The following is a 24,336-nucleotide window of genomic DNA, read 5'->3' on the forward strand; positions in this document are numbered from 1 at the left end:
TGACAACCTCTAAGAGTACTTAAATATTCAATAAAATGTAACTTGACTCAGTCTAAACAGTATATTGAAAGCTTTCTCATTTTTAGGTTTATTTGATCATTAAGTTTTCCTTTAGCATATCATTTAGATTTGGCTAAAAGCTTAATGGTGTTCCAGAGCTGAGTTTACTGTTGCTTGTTAAAAACACCCTATTGCTCATGAGACAAACACCAACACTCTCACACGATTAACAAAAGAGCTTTCTGAAAGTAGCATTAACCATCTGTAGCATTTCATTCTTGAGCAAATAAATCAATAAAGAACTGGATGTGTTTATATTTCTCATTAAAGCAGTTCATGAAAGGTCTTAATGGGGCAAATAAATCAATAAAGAACTGGATGTGTTTGTATCTCTGCTAACCACAATTCAAGAACAGTCTTACTGTCCAGGTCCTTAAGATGCTGAAGCTTCTCCCTGAAACACTGACCTTGTAGCAGTAATCCTGGGAAGTGGCCAGTAAGGAACCACCTTTTTTAAGTATGAGAGTGAAGAGCTAATAGGACAGTATGGCAGGCATGCTCAGATAAGAAGAATGAATGCCCTCTTAGTGGCTGTAGCAACAGAAGGAGCAGCTATGCGGTTCAAGCTTGGGATGACAGGGTTAAGAAGTTCTTAGAACAGAGAGACTCAAAGCTCTTCATGTACATTTGTGCCTGGGCATTTCAAAAAAGCTCAACAAGGAGGAAAAAAAAAGATGGAAAAGTAAATACAAATATAAAACGAAATCAAGAGATAAGTCCTTGTAAAAGGTCAGAAAGATGAACAAACACAGAAGCAATCAGCATGAATGACTCAGACTTCCAAAAGCCAGGCAAGGAGGCTATGGTCCAAAACAAGTTAAGATCTATAAAAATGTCAGCAAAATAAATGGTGTTCTTAGTGGGGTTAGAGCAAAAAGGGAGTGTGCCTGGTAATAAAAGTGATGCAGAGAAAGCAGAACCTCTTGGCTTTTAGTTTCTATGCATTCTATCAACAGAGACAACCTTCAGATTAAATGGATAATTAGCAATACTAAGGGGGAAAAGCTTCAAGGAGGGTACGATCAAGTCTATTCATCAAATAATTTCTACCAATAGAGCTGAGAAATAAAGTCATTACATTAAAGAAAATTTTATGAATTATACAAGTGGTGCAGGACAATTGTCTATATTCTGTCAATTATGTTTTAAATAAATACTGATTGGCCAGTAGTCAGGCAGAAAGTATAGGCAGGACAACCAGACAGGAAGTAGAGGTGGGCCAATAAGAACAGGAGAATTCTGGGAAGAGGGGAACTCCCTCTGCAGTCCTGTCCACACAGAAGCAAGATGTGACTATGTCGCTGAAAAGGGTACTGAGCCACGTGGCTAGCACAGATAAGAATAATGGGCTAATGGAAGTTATAAGAGTTAATAAGAAGCCTGAGCTAATGGGCCAATCAGTTTGTGATTAATGTAGACCTCTGTGTAATTTCTTTGAGACTTAACGACTGTGGGAACCGGGCAGGACAGAAACCTCAGACCACATACAAGTAAAGATAAAGTTGAAAAAAGTCAGGATAATTCGTGCTGCATTTTGCAGAACACAGAGTAGCTAGTGAACTCTACCACTATAGAGAAGCAGGCACGCTGTAGCTCTTCAATAGATTCTGAAAAAAATTCTTCCAAATTGGGGGGCTAGGGATATGGGAGAAAGAGCCATTATATATTCTTTTCTGTTCATGTAAGAAAAGCACAGAAACATGTAAAGAATAAAATCCTACAGTCCAGATATCATAACTGTTAAAATGTGGACATATCTCTAATGAACATATACTTTTATTATTTGTATCATACAACATTCTCATCTCACTTAAAGCTCTTTATGAATATAATTTACAAAATCCATAGTAGTTTAACACATGGAAGCAAGATCAATTATGTAATCATAAAGAATGACACAATTAATGGCAATGATTATAGCTCACAAACTCCAACCGTGGAAAATCTTGATACCTAGGAAGCAGCATGTACTAATTCACTCATTCATCCATGTGTACAGTGAATACTATCTATATTATGTACCCTTGATCTACAGCTGGACATGCAGCCATGAGGACACGAACATAAGTCCCTGTCCTGATGGGGCCTCCTTTCTAAGTGGGAAGAGAGACAATAAGGATAATGGTAAACACTAAGAGGAAAAATAAAGCAGGAAGAGTATAAACAGTGATTTGGGAAGCTGAGACTTGAACTGAAATAGCCAGAGGTCTACAGCCACACTTTACTCAGAATACCTCCAGAGAAGATATCAAATGTCATTTCAGTGAAATCATGAAGAAGAGGGGGAAAAATATGGGTGGACCAAAGAAGAGCCCTTCAGACAGAGGGAAACACACATAAAAAAGCCTTGAGGTGAAACCATGTCCTGAATGTTCAAGAAACAGCCAGGAGATGGCCAATGTGACCAAAACAATATGGGAGAGAGGGGAGAAGCAGAAGGGACTAGGGACAAGGCATATAAAAGGCTTTAGGCCATAAAAAGATTTTGCCCCTTTATCCCAGTGAGTGTGGAAGCTACTGTAGGGTTCTGAGGAGAAGAGAGCTGTGTGTCGACTTAGGCTAAGTGCTGCTTAAAGGGTCACATGAGTAGGAGCATGGAAGACAGTGGTGCTGAGTCGGATTTGATGAACTGTCGGGGGCTTGCTCAAGAGGTCAGAGGAGAATTTTGGTATGTTGTCTAGAGATCATTCTTGTGATATTTTATTGCAGAAAATGGCTGCTCTTGTCCAAAAAGTCTGCCTGAGGCTAAAGTGAAATGTTTAACATTAATTCTGTTGGCAAAGGAAATCACAAAACAACCTAGTATAGACTCTGTCATGTAGAATTAGTGGTTATTAGTGATGACTCTAATCAAGATTTATAATGAAAGGGAGAAAAGGAATAGAGTTAAGTGGAATGGAGCTAAGTCATATGTTTAAGAAGATAAATAGATTAAGAAATGGAGTAAAGGGAATGGTGACCTCAGGGCAAGATTTGACCCAGTTAAGTTCAACCCCGGAAAAGTAACTAAAGGAAACTTAGAGCCGGGTATGGTGGGGCATACCTTTAATCCAAGCACTCAGAAGGCAGAAGCTGATGGATCTTAGAGTTTGAGGCCAACCTGGTGTATAGAGCAAGTTCAAGGACAGGCAAGCTTAAGCAGTGAGAGACAGAAAGCTGGTGGAGATGAAATTGAATGAGGGAGCCATGTTCCAGCCCCAGCAAGTAGCAAAACTTGGCAGCTTCAGCCATGTGGTTCTGGCTTTAAAGTTAAGGACAGAAGAAAGTAGATATGGAATTCGCCCTCTCGCCTAAGGAAAGATGCTGAGGCCAGGCATTTGTCAGGGGTTTCAATGAATGAAGGCCCAGACAGGCCAATGTGTGAAACTATTGAAGATTGCCTTGGAGACCCCCAAGATGCTAGAGATGCCAAAATTGTGGGATACCTGACAAGGAGAGTTGCTAACAGGGAATGGAACCAGCCCAAGAGAAAGAAGTGTGTTGCAGTCAACAAAGCTGAACAGAGCTGGAGATCTGAAGAGCATGTTGACATCAGATATGGAGATGCAGAGTTTGGAGCTTGCCCAGATGGATTTCAGTCTTGCTTTGTTCTGGTATTTCCTTACCATGCTCCCTTCCCCATGTTTTGGAATGGTAATATATATCTTGTGCCATTATATGTTGGAAGTATGTGATCTGCTTTTTTATTTTGATTTTACAGGGATTACAGTTAAGAGATTGCATGAATCTCAAAAGAGACTTTGAAACATTGTTGAGATTGTGATAGACGACAGGGACTTTTGAAGCCGAACTCAATGCATTTCTGCATGATGATATTGTTAAAAGCCTATAAAGCCTATGGGGACCAGGATATGGAATATGATAGTTTGAATGTAATTGGTCCCCATAAGCTCATAGGGGGTGGAGGTATGGCTTTGTTGGAGTGGGTATAACCTTGTATGTCACTGTGGGGTTTTGAGGTTTTTCTATGCTCAGGATACTGCCCAGAGTCTCAGTTGAATTCCTGTTGACTGTAAGATGTAGGACTCTCAGCTACTTCTCCAGCACCATGTCTGTCTGCTCACGGCCATGCTCCCTGCCATGATAATAGACTGAACTTCTGAAACTGTAAGCGAGCCACCCCAATTAAATATTTTCCTTTATAAGATTTGCCGTGGTCATGGTGTCTCTTCTCAGCATTAGAAACACTAAGACTGGCTTGAACAAAATCATTATAGTTTCTGCATAGAGAACAAACTGAAAGGAGAGGGAGCAAGCAGGTAGAGGAGGATGAACCAAAGCAATCCAAAGACTAACAAATACACGAAATCCTTTACACAAAAATGTTTCTGTTATCTTAAGAATAATTGCTAAAAAGTGATACATTTTAAAAATAAAGGCTCCAGCACAAAGGCACACTGACCACAGCCAAGGCTGAAGCAGGGGCGGTGGGAGGGGAACAGACACTGCATATTCTGCCTTTGCTTGTTGTGCTTGAAACATTTTTAACCAAGTTTTTTTTATCAATATAATGAGATTAATGATAAAGACAAGAATTCCACAATTAATTCCTTGTAAAGAATTCCAAGAAGCTGAAGTGCCAGGACAAATTTAGACAGGAAAAATGCAACAGAGAAAACAAAAAGGCCCATATTTGGTTCCAAAATGCCACATGAACAGTACAAAATGGACAAATCTAGATAACTGTTAAAGGAAGTAAAACAGCCTGGAGTTTCATACACTGCAGCAAAGTCAGCAGAGAGACTGCCAAAAACCAACAGCAAACTCAGTTCATAATTTTAAAAAAGGAATAAAAGGATATGATTGTCTCAGGAGCAGACTGCTATTTGCAATTCTAGAAGCCTCTTCTAATGTAGCCTGTGTTCAGTCATTTCCAACTACATTATATGGAGAGTGGGTGAGGGAGCTAAGGGCCTTGGGACAGACAACCATAGCCCCTTGGGGAGACAAGCTGGGTTCTCAGGATCCCAAACCACAGCTCACCCAAGGCCCTGCCCCATGTTATTAAGGGTTCTGCCAAGCATATTCCTGGTTTAGAGAAGGAGCTATAGTTCTCTCCATACATCAGGGCCTCAGGGGAACCTCAAGTCAGATCCTAGTCCTCAACAGTTTTTCTTAAAGGAAACACACACACACACACACACACACACACACACACACACACACACTTTAGAGTTGTCTCTCCATTTCAGCCAAAGAATGCCAGGTTGGTTTAATATCTAAAAGCCAATTAATGTAAATACCATATCAATGGAATTAAAAGCAAACCACATAATCATCTTGACAGAAAAAAAGCACTTGGTAAAATCTAATATCCAACCCATGATCAAAAACATCTAACAAGCTATGAACAGAAGGAAATTTCCTCGGTCTGAAACTACATCACCCCTACCACACTATATTTAATGGTACAGAAATTTCTTCTTGAGATCAGAAACAAGACAGAATATTGGCTTTTATCACATCTATTCTACACAGTACTAGGGACTCCAGCTAGTCTAGTTAAGCAAGAAAAAGAAACAAAGGGGATATAAGATTAGAATGAAAAGTAAAACCCTCTCATTTGAAAACAACATGATTATGTTCAAAAAGCTAAGAAACAAGTTCAGCAAGTGGCAAGACACAGGCTTGATACATAAGCATCATGTATGTACCGTCTAACAAGGAACAATCTCAAAATATTCACAATATAGCATTTAAAAGAAAATAGGGGTACATTAAACAAAATAAAGGTTTAATGCTGAAAAAAAAAGTTCTTTGAAAGAAAAAGATCTGGATAGACAGAAATCCTGTGTTCACAGATGGAAAGCTTTGCATTGGAGAGAGAGCAATATTCTGAAAACTGACTCAACACAACCTAGCAAAGTCCCAGCTACTTTTTGGCTCTTTGTTGTTGTTGTTTTCTTTCAGGAATTAATGAAATGGTCATAAAATTAACACTGAAATGCTGGTCACAAGACCCAGAAAATCTTATACCTTAATCTTGCAAAAGAAAAACCTAGGGGGTTGTAACTTCATAGTTTCAAAGGGGCAATGTATAGCCTACTGAATTAAAATGTAGGTATGAACTTGTGTTTATAGCTGACTGAGTTTTACAGGGTGCCAAAAACAATTCAATGAGAAAGTGCAGTCTTTTCAATAAACGGTGCTGAAACAACTATACACCCCATATGGCGTCGAATTCTTGCCTCCTATCATACACCAAAAAAGAATTCAAAGGCGCAAAGATGTAAATGCAGGGGCATAAATAATAGAACTTGCAAACATTGGAATATATTGTCAGATAAGAAAATGATTTATTTGTCTTAGACATATCTGACACTAAAAGCAACAAAAAAACCCTGAAATTCATCAAAATTAAAGCTTTCCTTTTTTGAATAAAGTGAGCACAACACACTGGATGGGAGAAGATAATGGAATAGTAAATGGAGTACAGAGAAACATATACAACTCAACAACAGAATGACGGGCTCCCCGGCTCTTAAAAGATAAAAGACTTGGTAGCTATCTATTTACAGAAGATATGCAAAAAGCAAACACACACACATACACACACAAAGTTCCTCAATGTCATCAACCACCAGAGAGACAGAGAGATACAAATACAACCACAAGAAGATGCCACTTCCGACTCATTAGGGCAGCTGTAATCAGAAGGGCATGCAATGAATGCGACACCAGCTGCAAAGTGCCATGAGACTAAAAAAGGTAGATAGACCCAGTACCACAGTGTCCTTTATCTGGGACTTACTGACGGAAGTATAACGGTCAAGACAGCAAAAAGACTGGTGACTTTCCATTATCTGGATCAGAAGAAGGATGCTTTTGTCACCAGAGGTACACATGGTTTCTCCAAACCCAAGAACACACCATGTTTGTCTTAAGCTAAACCCAAAAATGGCAGGCACATCACAGCGCACTAGGCTCTGCTCATACAGTCTGACACACCACTCTAAAGGAAGTTCACAGGATTACTCAAGAGCAATCATGGTGGTCACAACCCAAGATGGCTACGATCATTTCAACTTTGTCCCTACAGTTTGCAAGATGCAGTGGAATCAGAACCATTGAATGCTGCTAGTAGGCCTGTAAAGTGGTAGAGCTGCTTTGTTAACTGTCTGGCAGAATCTCGAAAAGTAGAATATAACTGTAAGACTAGGAAGTCACACTCTTAATTCCAATCACCATCAGTCCACACAGAAATCTTTAAACAAATGGTAGCATTATTCCTAAGAGCTGAACGGCAACAAACAAACAAAAAGCCAAAAACCTCAAATGCTCTTAACTAACAAAGAGATCAGTAAAATGTGACCCATCAACACAACAGACTAGCATTCAGCCTTTAAAAGAAACGAAGCACCATACTAGAAGATAAATGAACCTTGAAACATTATGCTAGTTTTAAAAAGCCAGTCAGGCCAAATGACGATGGTGCACACCTTTAATCCCAGCACTCAGAGGCAAAGGCAGGCGGATCTCTGTGAGTGAGGCCAGCCTGGTCGACAGAGCATGTTCCAGGACACCCAAGGATACACAGTGAAACCCTGTCCTGAAAAACCAAACCAAACGAAACCAAACCAGAAAGCCATTTAGGAAGAGCACAGGTAATTCTTGAGAGGCAGAAAAAGATGACTGGTTGCACTTGACTACAGATGGGGAAATGAGGAGAGAATGACAAGCTAAAACAGATTACCTTGGTGGGGGCAAAGAAATGTTCTAAAACTTGTTGGGGTGATGGTTACACAACTGTGAATATGCAAAAAAAAATTGACTCATGTGCTTAAAAAGACAAATTGCATGGTACATGTATTGGATCTTGGGGCGGGGAGAAAGAAACACCTCCATAAAACCTTTGTTAAGTTCTAATAAGAGACTGTTGTCTATGCACATCTCCACTGTCCCCAGTGTAGACCGGATGAATACCAGGAACTGACACTCATCTGTCTTCGTCTACTTAGACCTACTAAACCAGGAGTTCCCTGAGCAGGGATTTCACTCGTGTTCCTTGGAATGAGGTGAACATCCGCACATTGTGTGCACAACATATGATAGGATGTATTGTTACGGGAGGTCCTCCCACTCCTCCAGCCTATTGCCGCTGAGATACCAGCCCCTTGGGGCGTGGTCTCTCTCCCTTTAAAAAAGCGGCCACTTCCCTCTCCTCTCTCTCTTCACTTCCTGCTCCGCCGGTGACTTGACTTCCTTCCTGGTTACGCAGAGGGCTGACAGTGATCTGTAAGTTTTTTCCCCTTTAAATAAATACCACCCTATTAATCATAATTCCAAACTGGTGTGGCATTGTTTGTGACTTACGCCTTCATTTGGCGCCCAACGTTTGGTTTTAGAACCTCTCCCGGCTCGCAGCCGCGAGTTCGGCTTGGCGGCCGGAAGTTCGGCTTGGCGGCCGCAAGTTCGGCTTGGCGGGTGCTTGTTCAGCTTGGCGGGAGCCTTTGCTTCCTCAGCCGCTGCCTGTGGATTTAAACTCCACAGGCCCGCGTAGTCTCTGCCCGCCTGGTTTGCTCTTTTCTGAGTCGTTTTTAAATCTCCCTTGCAAGCACAGCTCTTAAGTGGCGCGAACTAGAGCACGCGGTTGCTGAAAGCTACAACCCCTCAGGGTGACTCTGTCACGTGGAGGCATAAGCGGCTTCCAGGTTGCTCTTCTCTACCCCTGGATTCTGGTTTCTGGTTCCATCTCTGGAATTGATTTAATTACATTTACTTTGTTGAGCAACTTACATTTTCCAGTTTTTAACAAATACTAGGCGGACTCTGAAACAGGACCGTGTTTTCGTCGAGACTTGGCAACGGCGCCACCTGCTGGATAATAGGTAATATGGCAGTTCCCGTTTCCAACGCGAATTTTACTGTTCTGGTTACCAATACAATGGGTTATATCATGCAAGGTTTATATGACTATGGGGATAACTTAATTTACTGGTTACTAGGTTTCAGTATTCTTTTGCATATTCTATCATTTAGGAAGATCATGGCACTCCTAAGAACCATACAATCTTTACTAGAAACTCATGCAGGTCAGGAGATTAAGGATTCAAAAGAGACAATAATAAAAAGACTTGAAATGATTGAAGAAATGATTGGAGCTGGTGAACAGAGTAATAAGGCACAAGGACAGGATACAATGCCAACACCAGCTATTAGAACTGGCTTACCAAAGGTTTTAGCAGCATACCCTATACTTAATTCTGACAAAGCGTCAACTTCTAAAGGCTCAAAGGGAGTCAGAGAAGCTAGATGGACGCCAATAGCAATGAATGATCTAAAAGAAATTAAGCAAGCTATTGTTAATTTTGGCTTGCACTCTGCATACGTAAAGGAAATGATAAGGACTTGGGCTTCTAATGCTAGAGCTACCCCCCATGATTTCCATCAGTTAGTGTCTGCAGTTTTAGATAATGGACCTTCCTTGATGTTTGGAATTTATTTCAGAGAAGAATCCAAACATATGGAACAGCAAGGAAGAGCAAAAGGTATTGAGGTTTCCCAAGACCAAATTCTTGGTGCAGGAGAATATGCTGATCCACAGGTCCAAGCTCTTTATGATGATGAAGTACTGTGTCTATGTCACCAAGCAGCTTTAAATGCTTGGAATAGGATACAAGATCCAGCAAAAAGGGTTGAATCATATACCAGAATTAGGCAGGGACAGAGAGAACCCTTTATTGACTTTTTGCAAAGATTAATTAAGGCTCTGGACATAGGGGTAACAGACCCAGAAGCTAGACGAATACTTCTTGAATCTCTAGCTTTTGAGAATGCAAACATAGAATGCAAAAAGATAATTGGGCCTTTAAAGTCTAGATCAGCACCTATGGATGAATGGATTCAGCATACGATGAATGTTGAGACGTTTAGCTATAACGATGAATCTTGGGTAGGAGAAGCGATTTCCACAGCAATGAGGAGACATCAAACTGCCAGGTGTTTTAATTGTGGTAAATTAGGACATCTGAAAAGGGATTGCAGGCACAGAATTTCTAGGAATATTATCTCCTCTGGGAATGACAAAGATAGGAGACCTAGGCCTTCAGGTATATGTAGGAGATGCGGTAAAGGCCGACATTGGTCCAATGAATGCAGGTCAACAACAGACAAACAAGGCAACCCGATACCGTCGGGAAACTCCTTGAGGGGCCTCTCGCAGGCCCCCAAGCCAACAGTGGCCCAGTCATTCCCAGTCACAGTGGAGAACGTGCCTCACCAAGAAAATTAAAAGCTCCAATTTCTGCTGTAAAAAGTAATACTGGTCTAAATGATGAAATCCATGTGGAGGATGAGTCAAAAAACCCAGTTGGACAGAGTAAACGTATATTTTGGCAGACTTCTATTAATGATCAAAGACCAAAGCTAAGAGTCTGTATAAATGGCACTTTTATTGAAGGCTTATTAGACACAGGTGCGGATGTAAGTATCATTACCCCAGAATCTTGGCATCCGAATTGGCCTCTTCAAGAGGTAGATGTTCAGTTCCTGGGAATTGGAACCCTATCTCGTGTAAAACAAAGCACAAGATGGGTTGAATGCATAGGGCCCGAAGGGCAAATAGGAAGACTAAGGCCATATATAGCCAATATTGCCATAAATTTATGGGGCCGTGACCTGCTACAGCAATGGAATACCCAGATTAACATTCCTGTAGTTCCAGGAACTCATAATTCTGGGAAGTATATGATGAGGTATTATGGAAAAAGGTCACTAGCCATTCAGGCTGTCCAAGAACATACAGCAAATACCAAACCTTTAGAGGTACCAACAGCCCTACCTTTAAAATGGCTAACTGAGAAGCCAATATGGATCAAACAGTGGCCTCTAGCTGAAGATAAACTACAGGCATTGGAACAGCTGGTGCAGGAGCAACTAGATGCTCACCACATTGAAGAATCAACCAGCCCTTGGAATTCTCCTGTGTTTGTTGTAAAAAAGAAATCTGGTAAATGGAGAATGGTGACAGATCTAAGAGCTGTCAACAAAGTAATTCAACCTATGGGCTCACTACAATCTGGAATTCCTTTGCCTTCTCTGTTACCAAAAGGATGGCCTCTTATAGTTATTGATTTGAAAGATTGTTTTTTCACTATACCGTTACAAGAAAAGGATAGAGAAAAATTTGCCTTCACAGTGCCTACTTATAATAATTCTCAGCCCAATAGGAGATATCAATGGACTGTCCTCCCACAGGGTATGCTCAATAGTCCTACACTGTGCCAATATTTTGTAAGTAAGCCATTGGAAATAATTCGTAAACAATTCCCCAAGTCCATTATTTATCATTACATGGATGACATCTTGTTATCTGATTCAAATAAAGATACTTTAGAAAGGATGTTTGAAGAAGTAAAGAAAGTCTTGCCTAGGTGGGGATTACAAATTGCCCCTGAAAAGATTCAAAGAGGAAATTCTATTAATTACCTAGGTTACAGAATAGGGTTAGAGAAAATTAAAACGCAAAAGGCACAAATTAGGAGAGACCGGTTAAAGACTCTTAATGACTTCCAAAGATTGTTAGGAGACATTTCCAGTCTACGACCAGCTGTTGGGATAACACCTGATCTAATAGTTCATTTAAACAAAACCTTAGATGGTGATAAAGATTTGAATAGTCCAAGAAAACTGACAGCTGAAGCAGAAAAGGAACTGACAATGATTGAGGAAAAATTACAGGAGGCACATGTGGATAGGGTGAACCCAAATCTTAGCTGCATCCTAGTCATATTGCCTTCCAGAATTTCTCCTACAGGGATTCTAATGCAGAGGGAAGATATTATTTTAGAGTGGATATTTATACCTAATAAACCAAGTAAAAAATTAAAAACTTATGTGGAAAAAGTCTCTGAATTAATTATAAAAGGTAAGCTGAGACTTCGTCAACTAGCAGGTATAGACCCAGCAGAAATTATAGTGCCTTTTACTACTGAAGAAATAAGAAAGTTATGGGAAGACAATGAACCGTGGCAAAGAGCTTGTGCTAATTTTTTGGGAGAAATTAATAGCAACTATCCCAAAAGTGGTAGACTTAACCTCATAAAAAGAACTTCTTGGATTCTTCCTAGAATTGTACGTGATGCTCCAATAACTGGAGCCCGTACGTTCTATACTGATGCAAATAAATCAGGGAAAGCAGGTTACAAGTCAGATGAATTGAGTAAGGTGGAACAAAGCCCTTATAATTCTGTCCAGAAGGCAGAATTATATGCCATTCTTATGGTGCTAAGGGATTTTAAAGAACCTCTTAATATAGTTACAGATTCACAATATGCAGAAAGAGTTATCTTGCATATTGAAACCGCTGAATTTATACCAGATGACACAGAGTTGACTTCATTGTTTATCCAGGTACAAGACATAATCAGGAACAGGCTTTGTCCGATGTACATAACACACATCCGGTCCCATACAGGTCTGCCTGGTCCTCTAGCCCAAGGCAACGCTGAGATTGATCAATTATTGATTGGAAGTGTGTTGCAGGCCTCAGAATTTCATAAGAAGCATCATGTCAATAGTAAAGGCCTAAAGAAAGAATTTTCCATTACTTGGCAACAAGCTAAGGACATTATAAAGAGATGTCCTACTTGTTCTTTCTATAATCAAACACCGTTGCCTGCAGGGAGTAACCCAAAGGGCACTAAGAGAAATGAAATCTGGCAGATGGATGTGTTCCACTTTATAGAATTTGGTAAATTAAAATATGTACACCACACCATAGACACGTATTCAGGTTTTCAATGGGCTACTGCCCTGAGCTCAGAAAAGGCTGATTCAGTAATCACACATTTATTGGAAGTTATGGCCATCATGGGTATACCTGCGCAAATAAAGACAGATAATGGTCCAGCATATGTATCTAAGAAAATGAAACGCTTTTTTGATTATTATAATATAAAACACATTACAGGTATACCAAATAATCCTACAGGTCAGGCAGTTATAGAAAGATCAAATCGTACTATAAAGGATATGCTGAACAAACAGAAAGGGACCGAAAATACCCCCAGAAATAGATTACATAATGCTTTATTAACCTTGAATTTTCTTAACGCTAATGAGAAAGGAACGACAGCAGCAGAGAGACATTGGATAATGGAAAAGTCTGCTGAACTAAATCAACCGATTTATTTCAAAGATGTGCTGACCTCTCAGTGGAAGCCAGGAGATGTGCTACGTTGGGGAAGGGGTTTTGCTCTTGTTTCCACAGGAGAAGAAAAATTGTGGATACCATCAAAATTAATAAAGTTTCGATTTGAAGAAGAGAAACCTCTTGGAAAGGAGAAATGACAACTCATCCATAATGATGATATTCATACAGGTGGTAAGAAAAACATATAGAATGGGGGCAGGGTTCTGTTCTTATCTCCACAGGAAAACACTCATCTTTGAGAAATTCAAGGGACCCTGGATGTTTGGATACTGACAGATGGAAAAATACCTGCCCGATAGGAAATATCAAGAAAACTGAATGGGTTGTGTAAGTAATATTAAACCATATTTCTAAATTTATAAAGCTGGTTTTGAAGTTGGACTCTGGCTCAGTCCCTCTCCAATTCCAAGCCTGTTAGTAAGAGAAAAACCCAGAGTTTCTGGAGTTTCTGTCTCATGTCAAGAGCCATGATGTGGGACAGAAAGAAATATGAGTTTAGAAAACATCTTTGCTTTTCTTCATATCTATCATACTTTTCATTGAATATATCTATCATGTCTTTCATTGAATATATATATATATGTCTATATGATTAATGCTTAAGTTTCTCATAATGAACAATGAGTTTTTCCTGAAGTGACATTTGAAGTTTCCAGGAAGAAGATGGGGCCCCATAACAACAACTCCACCTGGTTGATATGACGTCATGATACTGATAGCGCTACAACAAGACCTGCTTTGGGTACCAGCTGCACAAGACAGTTCCAACTTGGTTAGCTGAAATGGTGCACATCTTATACAACATTTTGGCCAGACCTGCACAAAATACTCAGAGACTATTGGCAATTTTAAAAGACATTGATCTTGAAATTTAACCATCATTTTACTTTCACAGGATCCCCCAGAAAGAACGTCGCCCCCATGACAGCTGGAAGTAATTCTAGAGGACGACGTCCCCTCTCCCAGTAAAGTTTGCCCTTGGGTTTAGGGACATCATTTAGGGGTTGATTATAATTAGTATACGATTGAGGGTTGGGGGAGGAATTTTATAAGCTCAGGGATCATTTTGAAAAAAAAAAAAAAAAAAAGAGGGATGATGGGATTATAGATTTATAATTGTGAGTTACTGCTTTTAGACAAATATATTGGTATCAATTCTTGTATATTGAAACAAAGTTAAATTATATTGACTATTGTATGCATGCATGTTTCTATGTCTGTTTAAAACATTTTTATGTATTGACATATATTGTATTGATATATATATATTGTATACATTTACCATATTGCAATGTACATTTCTACCTCTGATTAAGATACTTATATAATGTTTGTGCATTGATATATATTTACCATATTGCAATGTATATTTGTACATTGTTTATATTTGGAGGTCATTGTCCTCATTTGTTTCACAGTTGTTTATTGTCTTAGTCTTTAAGTTAGATAGATATTGAGAATTATATAGATAAATAGTCATCTAAGTTTGTCATTTATAATCAGACTAATCAGGTTCTTTATATATATAGAGATTATACTCAGTATAGATAGATAATCTTCAACTTCTTCAAAGAGCTGTAGAAAATGGCCTTTAATCTAACTCAGAGTTTTGTGGTAGTGAGACACAATTGCTCCTGGCAACACCACTCTATTCCCGAGAGAATGTTGAGCGCCAAAGACACTCCACCTGGAGCCTTTCCTTTTGGCAGAACTGGCCTTGGGGCAAAGAAATGCCCATACCTCAACCACTGACAAAGATACAGAGCGTGCATCAATGGATAAAACAGGGCTGTCTTATCCTGCCAAGACAGGGTAAGATAGTTTTGAAAAGTTGCTTGCCTTTGAAAATGGTGTGTCAGTTATGTTAGGCCTTAGCCAAAGTTGGTTGCTTCAACGCTGCTAATGTGACTTTGGGTGATTGCCTAGGTAGCTAGTTGTCTCTGTGATTTGTTGCATGTTTTGGAAGTTGTTTTATTGAACTTCCTAATTAACCAAGTAACATTATTTCCCTTCTCAGATCTTTGATGGGGTTGAAGACTATATAGATGTAGTTACCTTTCTCTCATGACTTGGCCAAGTTATTTATTATACAAGACCTAAGCTAGTTAGAATAGGATATTTGTACTTATTGTATATAATTTCATAGTAGGTTTAGAACTCTCTTATTTAAACAAAAGGGGGAGGTGTTACGGGAGGTCCTCCCACTCCTCCAGCCTATTGCCGCTGAGATACCAGCCCCTTGGGGCGTGGTCTCTCTCCCTTTAAAAAAGCGGCCACTTCCCTCTCCTCTCTCTCTTCACTTCCTGCTCCGCCGGTGACTTGACTTCCTTCCTGGTTACGCAGAGGGCTGACAGTGATCTGTAAGTTTTTTCCCCTTTAAATAAATACCACCCTATTAATCATAATTCCAAACTGGTGTGGCATTGTTTGTGACTTACGCCTTCAATGTATCAAAACTGTCGGTCAAGACTGCCTTTAAAGTGGTCCTCAGGGAAGCGTTTCTTTACCTGGGGTCATCAGGCAAAGTCTACAGAGGATACATCTCAGAAGACACTTAAATGATGAGAAGGAAGCAAGAGAATAGCATTTCAGGAATGAAGAAAATAGAAAGGGCAAAAATGTCAAGATGGGAACACTGATCTCAGTACCTGGGTTTTTAAGGAAGGCAGTCACATCTACAATGAACTCTATACCCCACACACTGATAAGCAGAAGTGTCTTCCACTCACATTCCATAGTACTTCTTTAGCTAGTTCAGCTGGGGAAAGGGGGTTTTACAACTCTCCACGGTTCAGGATTATCACAGAGTTTAAAGATGATCTTGAAGATCGTCACTCTTCAAGACAAAAAAACACCAATAGGAAAAAAAATGAGCAAAACGTTTTGAATTTTGTAATGACAGAAAAGGAGGGGGAACGGCAGCTTTACAAGCACAGCTCATCAAACACATTCTGCAGGCAGAATAATGTGCTCAACCTGCCTTCAGCCCCTGGAGCATGGTGCTTTGCATTCGTAGTATTTTTAATCTCTAATGCTCCGGAGGATGGAAGGACAGCCAATAAGCACAAATTCAAAGAGGATTACGGTTCAAAGGGAGCTGTCCAGCATTCAACAAGCTGAAATCAGAGGGACCGTTCACAGACAGTTCCCAAGGCTCAAGGATGGCAGTACAGGATTATTCACAAGACAAAGTTACCAGCAGAACTTGGCCAACAATAGCGAATTGTTCCAGTCCCTTCTCCCAGCATTCAGGACCATGCATTTACAGATTCTGTAAAACTTTCAGAATGTAGTAGTCAAGGGGGCTGATTTTGAAGCATCACACTCATGCCAAAAAAAACAAAACAAAACAAAACCAAAAATCCACGAGAATTAACAGGCATGAGAAGTAGAGTAACTTGCTTATCTCTACCTCAGGAACAAAACATGGTTTAAATTATTGAACAAAATTTTTGATGTTTTTGTTGTTTTGAGACGAGGTCTTACTATGTAGCCCTGCTGGCCTGGAATTCATTAAGCAGGCTAGGCTGGCCTTGAACTTACAGTGGCCCTCTGGAAAGGCAGCATCACAGGTGCGGACCACCAACACCAGATCAGGTCGTACTATGAGAGACAGCAAACGGCTGAACCAGTGAGCACCCAAAACAAAGGTGAAACTCCACTACCGACTAAGATTCCTACTGACTCTGTTCAGGCACGGGTGACGAGACGACAGCCAGCCACTGAGGGGAATGGTGTGGGCCTGGGAGGCCGAGACCGCCCGCGAGCATCCCCGGCGCTCACCTTCGGGATCCGCCGGCGGCTCCGGGCGCTTCCCGCGGGACAAGAAGGCCTTGGGCAGCAGCAGCGATACGGCTAGGACGAGACCCGAGGCCAGCGCCACTCTCTGCACCGTGGAGTACGCCATGGCTGCGTACCGCGGGGCCCAGGAGTCAAAACCGGAACCGGAACCGCAGCACGCAAGCCGGTTCACGACCGACCCGCGGGCTGCGCAGACGGCGGCGCGCGAGGGACAAGACCCTCCGCTACGCCTACGCCGTGTACCCTAGGGCAGTGTGGTGCGTGGCAACCGTAAGCTACCCTAATGTCCTTCAGTTCGCTCTGCGTCCAGCTCTGCGTCACCAAGGCACGGCCATCCCAGAGTCTAGACCTCTAGCGATTTTGCGTTCCTTTCTATCCCTGTTCACCTCTAAACCCTTGCCTCATTTGCAGGAGGAACTCTCTTTCCCAGCTTCCATTCATGCACATCCACAACTCATCTACAACCAAAGGCAATAAAACCAAAACGGACTACTGAGCTCTCGCCATAGCTCAAAGCCTTACAGAACCTACCATGACCTTCAGAACGACAGCATATTTCTTTATCTGACCTTAAGGGCCTGCATGATCTAGTCTTACCAACACTTTGGAAACTAGAGGACACATTTGCTACCAATTTTCTTGTTTCGAGGGGACTTTTGTTCATCCTGTTTCCTATTCCTGGAAGATACCTGATGTCATCATCACCTGTCAAAAACTCATCAGAAGAAACAGCTTAGAACAACTGTCCTTATAAAACGTAGCCAGCGTCTTCATGTCACAAAACCTTGGCTCTATGCCACCTGTCTCTCTTCCTTTAGTCAATGTTCTTTTAGTTTTAAAGTATACATTAAACTCTGAAGTTAGCATCGCAGGGCGTAATGAATCAAATGGGTTCCACTGGGAAACAGGTAGGCATCTAAGCAAATTATGGACTCCATACTCAGCTCAGCTGCAAAGAGGAGCCAGGAAAGGCTCTGCTGGGGTCAAATTTGAACTCTTTATTTAATGGTCAGACAGTTGAGAGGGATTAGGAGTGCATTCCAAAAACAGCAAGCAAAGAAAATTAAGGCAGGAAGCTCCTGCCTCAAGCTTCCGGCCGTGTTCAGAGCTTATTTTAGCTGGATGTGCAGTCATAAAGTGTTGAGACTCTAGATCTCAGAAATAGGTCCTGGAAAGTACAGGGAGAGCTTCCAGTTAAACATGGAGGGTGTAACACGTGCATTTATCTTTGTTTTCCCCGAGACGCGTCCCAAAATGAAAAGGGGGATAAGCCTTCAAGACTAAAGAGAATGCTAGAAAACAGGATGAGAAGGGTCAAAACTGTGTAAGGTACACAACACCATCCAGTTGAAACACAATTCAGAATTCCTATTAGCCATATTAAATGACTTAAAATAAATATGTGAAATTAATTTAAGTAAGTCTTATTTAAACTGATATATCCAAAATATTGTTTCAGATTGAGTAGCACTAGCCAGTCACATTTTAAGGACCCACCAGCCACCTACCAACTGGATAGTGAAGGTGTACAGCACAAAAAGTTAATTGCTACAAAAGGAAAGCCTATATGAAGCAAACTAATTTGCTCCCAAGAACCTATAAATTCTAGTAATTAGAAGCACGGGTTATCTTCGAAGGCCAGGGTGTGGTGTGCAGCTGAATAAAAAAGGACTGGTTGAGGGTCTAGTTAAGAAGTAGATGTCCAAGCCAGGCATGGTAGCACACACCTTTAATCCCAGCACTTGGGAGGTAGAGCCCAGTGGAGCTCTGTGAGCTACAGCCAACCTGGTCTATACAGTGATTCTAGGAGAGCCAGTGCTATATAATAGAGAGACCCCGTCTCAAAACAAAACAAACAAAAAGTAACTATTCTTCAGATTTCTTTCCTACAGATGTTTGTCCCTGCTGGCACCCGTATTTATGTCATCCACACCGCTAAAAGCTGTGAAGTATTTACACTGTTCTCGGGGTCACACATATTGCCCAGTTACTTTCCTGTTGTTGTGGTAAACTCCATGACTAGAATCAATCAGGGCTAGGATTCAGCTTATTTGGGTTACTGTTTAGTCCATCATCAAGGGAAGTCAAGGCAGGAACTGAAGCAGAGACCATAGGAGTGCTGGCTTATTCCTATGACTCACTCAGCTACTGTTCTGAAATAATTGCCCAGGGATGGCACCACCCACAGTAGGCTGGGCCCTCTTACATCAGCCAGCAATCAAGAAAATGCCCTCACAGACATACACCCACAAGAGAATTTGATGGAGGCAATTCCTTAACTGAGGTTCCTTCCTCCCAGGTGACTCTGCTTGGTATCAAGTTGACAAAAAATCTAACCAGCAAACATAACTCAGTTGATTGTCCTAGTGGCTATAGAAGTAAGCAATATTATATGACATCTGAGAGATGAGAAAGACAAGGCACAACAAGCTTAAGAAACTTACAGACAACTACCTGCTATGGATTGGAATCTGTGATTTAACCTGGGAATACTTTCCCTAGTACTACTGGCTTTACTCTCTATAGAGGCAGGACCAGAGAAGCTCTGAACTCATGGACAACAGGTGTAGGCTAGGAAGCTATTACTGAGGGAATGTGACCACCAAGAGATAATCTGGAATAATCTCCCAAACTTTGGTTTGTATGTCTGGGTCGGCTTTGATTCTATATGACAAAAAATTCATAACAGGAATACAATAAAGTTGGTAAGAAGATCATGAATTCATGTTTTGATGTTGATGTTCCATGAAATACCCACATAGCAATATCTAGAACACATGCTCACCTTTGAAGAGATGTGTAAGTTGACATCAATTGGTAATATAATCAGTAGTAAATTAAGTCTGGGAGAAGACATTAGAAAAAGTGTTCATGGAAAGTAAAGAGGTAACAACAGAAATCTAATTAACAATGCTATGTTGACGTTCCTATGTGTGGACTGAAATGGGAAGATGAAGATAATGACCTAGATGTTAAACTCTTGAATGAGAGTTAGAAGATTGGAAGGTAATATGTATAGAGATAAAACAAACAACTATGAAAAACAAAAAACTTCATAAGTTCTTTTAAGGAGAAGTGTGTGTGTGTGTGTGTGTGTGTGTGTGTGTGTGTGTGTATACAGGTGTGCATGCATGTATGTGTATATAATCAAATTCATGTAGAGATCAAGAAGACAACCTCAGGATATTTCAAGTATCACAGGAACACCATCCATTTTATTTTAAGGTAGAGTCTCCCACTGGCCTTGGAGGTCACTAAGTCCAGGTAGGCGAACTAGCCAGCAAGCCTTAGAGAAGCACCTACTTCCACCCACCAGCACTGGGCCGAAAAGCATATACCACTGCGCCTGTTTGTTTGTTTTCATTTTTATCTGGTTCTAGAAATGAGCATAGTTTTTTCATATTTGTAAGACAAAGCCCTTTGCTCTCTTAATAGGCTCTCCAGCCCCTGGCACTATATTTTTGTTATTGTTAGTGGCAGTGGCAATGGTTTGTTTGTTTGTTTATAAAGAAGCAGGTATATGAAAGCATCGAGAAGGGCTGAGTTGTATACCTACTACATTCCTAGGCTTTGAGCCATGGGAAGACAAATATATATTGTTTAGGAAAAAAGTGCAAAGGATCCCCTAGAACAAGATAGTTAAGCAAAGTACAGAAAGAAGGAGAGGGGGCACAAAGGTGGGGGTTACGGGATATTTGTACACTGTGTGAAAATGTATGACTGTGATTGGTGTAATAAGAAGCTGAATGGCTAATGGCTAGGCAGGAGGTGTAGGTGGGGCTTCCGGGTAGAGAGAGAACTCTGGGAAGAAGGTGGAGCTGACAGACGCAGAGGAAGCAGCGTCAGCAGTACAGAGGGATGAGGTAATGACCGTGCAGCAGAATGTAAATTAAAATAAATGGATCAATTTACCTTACAAGAGCTAGTGAGGAATAAGTCTAAGCTATAGGCTGAGCTTTCATAATTAATAAGTTTCCATGTTATTATTTGGGAGCTGGTGGGACAAAGGAAGACTCGTTCCAGGGGAGGATGAGAGATGAAATGCTATAGTAGTTAGGGGATGGAGGACCACGTGAAGACAAATGAACAGCAGTCATTGTCACTGTGAATGGACAGAGACCATGGTCACATTAGACCAGGGAAGTCGCCTAGTGAAAAGTGAAGACACCACGTTAGAGTCCACAACACCTAACTGGGTCCACATTCAGTATTGCAGCCGGATGAAGTGAGGCCCTGGAAGGGGCCTGCGCAGGGGCCATCTTGGATCCGGAAGAATACTATATTAAAATCCTCTAGAAAAAATGCAGGTCTTATCTCAAAGCAAGTTTTTAAATACAGTACTGGAGACCAAAGATCACAAGTCTGAAGGCTATGAGTGAAATACAAAGTAAATGACAGGGAAATAGGGCTGGCGAACCAAGTCTGTTCTGTGCACCGTGTGCATGGAAAGAGGTGAAGTGCGTACAGTGGTGATTTGGGGTGTCCGAAGGCTGAGGAAGCCCTGTATTCATTCTTTATTTTTCAAAGACAGGGTCTTACGTAGCCCAGGCTAGCCTAGAACTTGCCACATAGTTGAGGCTGTACTTGAACTTTAAATCCTCCTGTTTCTATCTCCTAAGCGCTGGATTACAGATATGTGCTACCAAATCTGGCTAGGCACGTTCTTTTTTTAAGGGAAGAAACAAACATTTGTGTGTTTATCGGGAAATGTCAGAAAAAGAATGGTGGGAAATCTAGAAGCAAGAGGGATCAATATTAGAGCAAAGGCCAGGCCTGGAGCGGACACGAGGACCACACACCAAGTACTCGGCGGTGGAGCCAATGTAGAAGAACGAAGCAGAAGTGAATTCTGGCACACATTAAAGGCATGGTGTAGGGACAGCAGATCAAGGGAGTGTGTTCCCAGTGCAGCAGAACTCCCGGCAAAAAGGATATATTCAGGCCATTAACAGAGGAAAAGCTTCTGGAAAGGATTTTAGAGGGGAGGGAATCGTTCCAGCTTGGCAAAGAAGGCATACGGACAACCTGGGATCACAGATAATTATGGATTGCTTGTTCTCGCCCTGGAAACAAACAGCATCTTTCTACGGGCACATTCTCGGCTGGCTTTGGCTTCCCCACAGCATCCCTCGAGCCTGGAAGCCTCCAAGAGACTCATTCTAGAAGAGTAGAAGTGGGCAGGAGAGAGGAGGGGGAGCTCAGAGATCTTCCGTTATTAGACCAAAGGAACAACTTAAGTCCTCAGTGGAAGATGGGCATTTCTTGTTGGTGACCCTGGTCATGAGGACCTCAAAAAGGGGTGACCTTGGTGATCAGCAGCTGCTCCAGGTCCTTCATATCAATGCTGAAGTTAAAACGTTATGTTAAACGTAAGGCTGCTTGCGGAGTTTTTACAGGCAGAAAGGCTGTGGGAAATCTAATTCTAGGGTATTTACTCATAAGTAACTGTGAAGTGACTGGATTAAAGTGACAGCTATTTCTTTGTTTCCTAAATGTGAGGCCTCCCTGGAAAGCAGGTGCACATAGGATGGAAGAGGCCAGAGAACTCTCGTGGGAAGTCTGGAGGAGGAGGAGGGGTTTCAGTTGCCATGTAATAATAAGATATGAGAGAACTCAGCAAGAAGAAAACCTGGGAAGAGTCGAGAAAGAAGAAAACAGATATCCTTAAATAGGCTCTCTGTTCACAGACTCCAGTCTAGTCTGCCTCACCGGGCTTCAGGGAGCGCTTCCTGACCAGTGGTTCAGGTTCAGCGGTTCATAGGAGACCAGTTCTGTAGTGGAGCACCAGGAGGCCATCCAACCTCTAGAGAACCGGTGAGTTTCTCATCTGTACAATGGAAACTGTGGGTTTCCCTCCCACAAGGGTTGAGGAACCCGCGCATGCGTAGCAGAACAGGCAAATGTAGCAGCGGCTGAAAGGCAGACCTAAAGGAAGAAAGTAGGAAGGAGAAGAAAAGCTTTGAGAAGAAAGCTGCTAGAAGACTCAGATTCCTCCCAAATGGGGCAGGGTAGGCAAAGGTAAGGAATATAAAGACAGGCGCTTTCTGGTGGCCAGTGGGCAAGGGGACAATGACCACTCTACTTCCAAAGAGAAGTCGCAGCCAGATACTTTCTTTCTACCCCGAATAAGGAGAAATAGTCTTTGGCGCCAATTAATTAAGCAAACTAATAGGAATTCCCTGCTTAAGTCACATTTTGCATATCCATAATCTCCGAAGTACATTTTCTGTATACTTTACCCCTGGGTAAAAATGGGTGAGCATTTAAATGCTACCTCACATAATCTCGCTGAAGCACACTCTTGCCTATAAATATTCATGCCACTGCCAAAACATTTGCAAGCCTTCCCCAAAGGTGAAATGTGTAGAATGTACTTTGTCTTCTGGGTATAAATATTACCCAATACATTTTGGTTAATATGAATGCGCTAATTATTCCTGTAACCCTTTTAAAAAGGGTCGTCTTCCTGATGTGAATTTTTAAAAAATGTAATTACAGTAATTGGATACTTAATCTAATTAAAATTTGCTTTATCTTTAATGGAAATTTTTCTAAGGAGGCGTAACGACAATTGGCTTTTTGATAATGACTATTTTCTTTCTGCAAGGGGATCAAGTTGCTGAAAGCCGGAGAAGCAGGCAAGTTGGCATCTGCCAGAGCCCTGGCTGCTGGGCAGAGCAAAGTCAGCGCTTCTCATAACTCAGCACCTGAGGGGCGAATGTAGGTACAGAAAAGCATGAGGAAAAAGAGTGAGGGGAAGAGGCTTTTCTATTCCAACAGATGAGCTGCCCCCTTCCTAATGGTGCAGCCGCCTGCTCCTCTAGACCTGTGATTGGTCCATGGTGGTCATATGACCTTAGCTCGCTCCTCGCAAGTGGCTTGCTGTCTAAGCTGGAGAAACAGCGCCACGCCCCTTTGGAAACTAGTGTTGGAAGAAGTTGTAGTCATTGTGGGTGTGGTCTATCCTTGAAGCCATCTACACACAGTTTCGGTTTATGGGGTAGAAGATTCTTGGGCCTTTCAACATAAGCCCTTTCTCTGCCCTGGAAAGCAAGCTAGTTACCTTTAGACTAACTCTCAATGAAGAAGAGAGCATACTCCGTAAGAGAATGAGTTTGAGGGCTGTTCCACACAGTCTTTCTGGAGCATCCCGGTAAGACTTGAGATCTAGTTAGATCTCAACTGCTATAGCTACTTCCCTAACACACCCTCCCGCTATCCCTTCCTGACGCCCCTCCTACCACACCCTCCAAAAAGAGCAGCTCACTTGTATTCTTGCCTTGGAGAAGGCTTTGTGGAACCCACACAAGGAGACATATAAT

The 24,336-nt window shown here is 41.5% G+C and overlaps 1 protein-coding gene across 2 annotated transcripts in view; it reads right to left on the reverse strand.

Moving 5' to 3' along the window:
* Ric3 (RIC3 acetylcholine receptor chaperone) overlaps nt 1–17,273 on the reverse strand; it is a 56,884-nt gene extending 39,611 nt beyond the window's left edge. The window contains exon 1 of one of the 2 annotated variants that reach the window (XM_075971835.1): nt 16,997–17,273. In XM_075971835.1, the coding sequence (XP_075827950.1) occupies nt 16,997–17,120 (124 nt within the window). In that variant the 5' untranslated portion in view covers nt 17,121–17,273. The remainder of the gene's footprint in view (nt 1–16,996) is intronic. The other variant, XM_075971836.1, reaches the window with a different exon arrangement.
* Between the last annotated feature and the right edge of the window lie 7,063 nt (nt 17,274–24,336).

The sequence above is a fragment of the Microtus pennsylvanicus genome, chromosome 5, assembly GCF_037038515.1.
Source record: "Microtus pennsylvanicus isolate mMicPen1 chromosome 5, mMicPen1.hap1, whole genome shotgun sequence".
Classification (NCBI taxonomy): Eukaryota; Metazoa; Chordata; class Mammalia; order Rodentia; family Cricetidae; genus Microtus; species Microtus pennsylvanicus.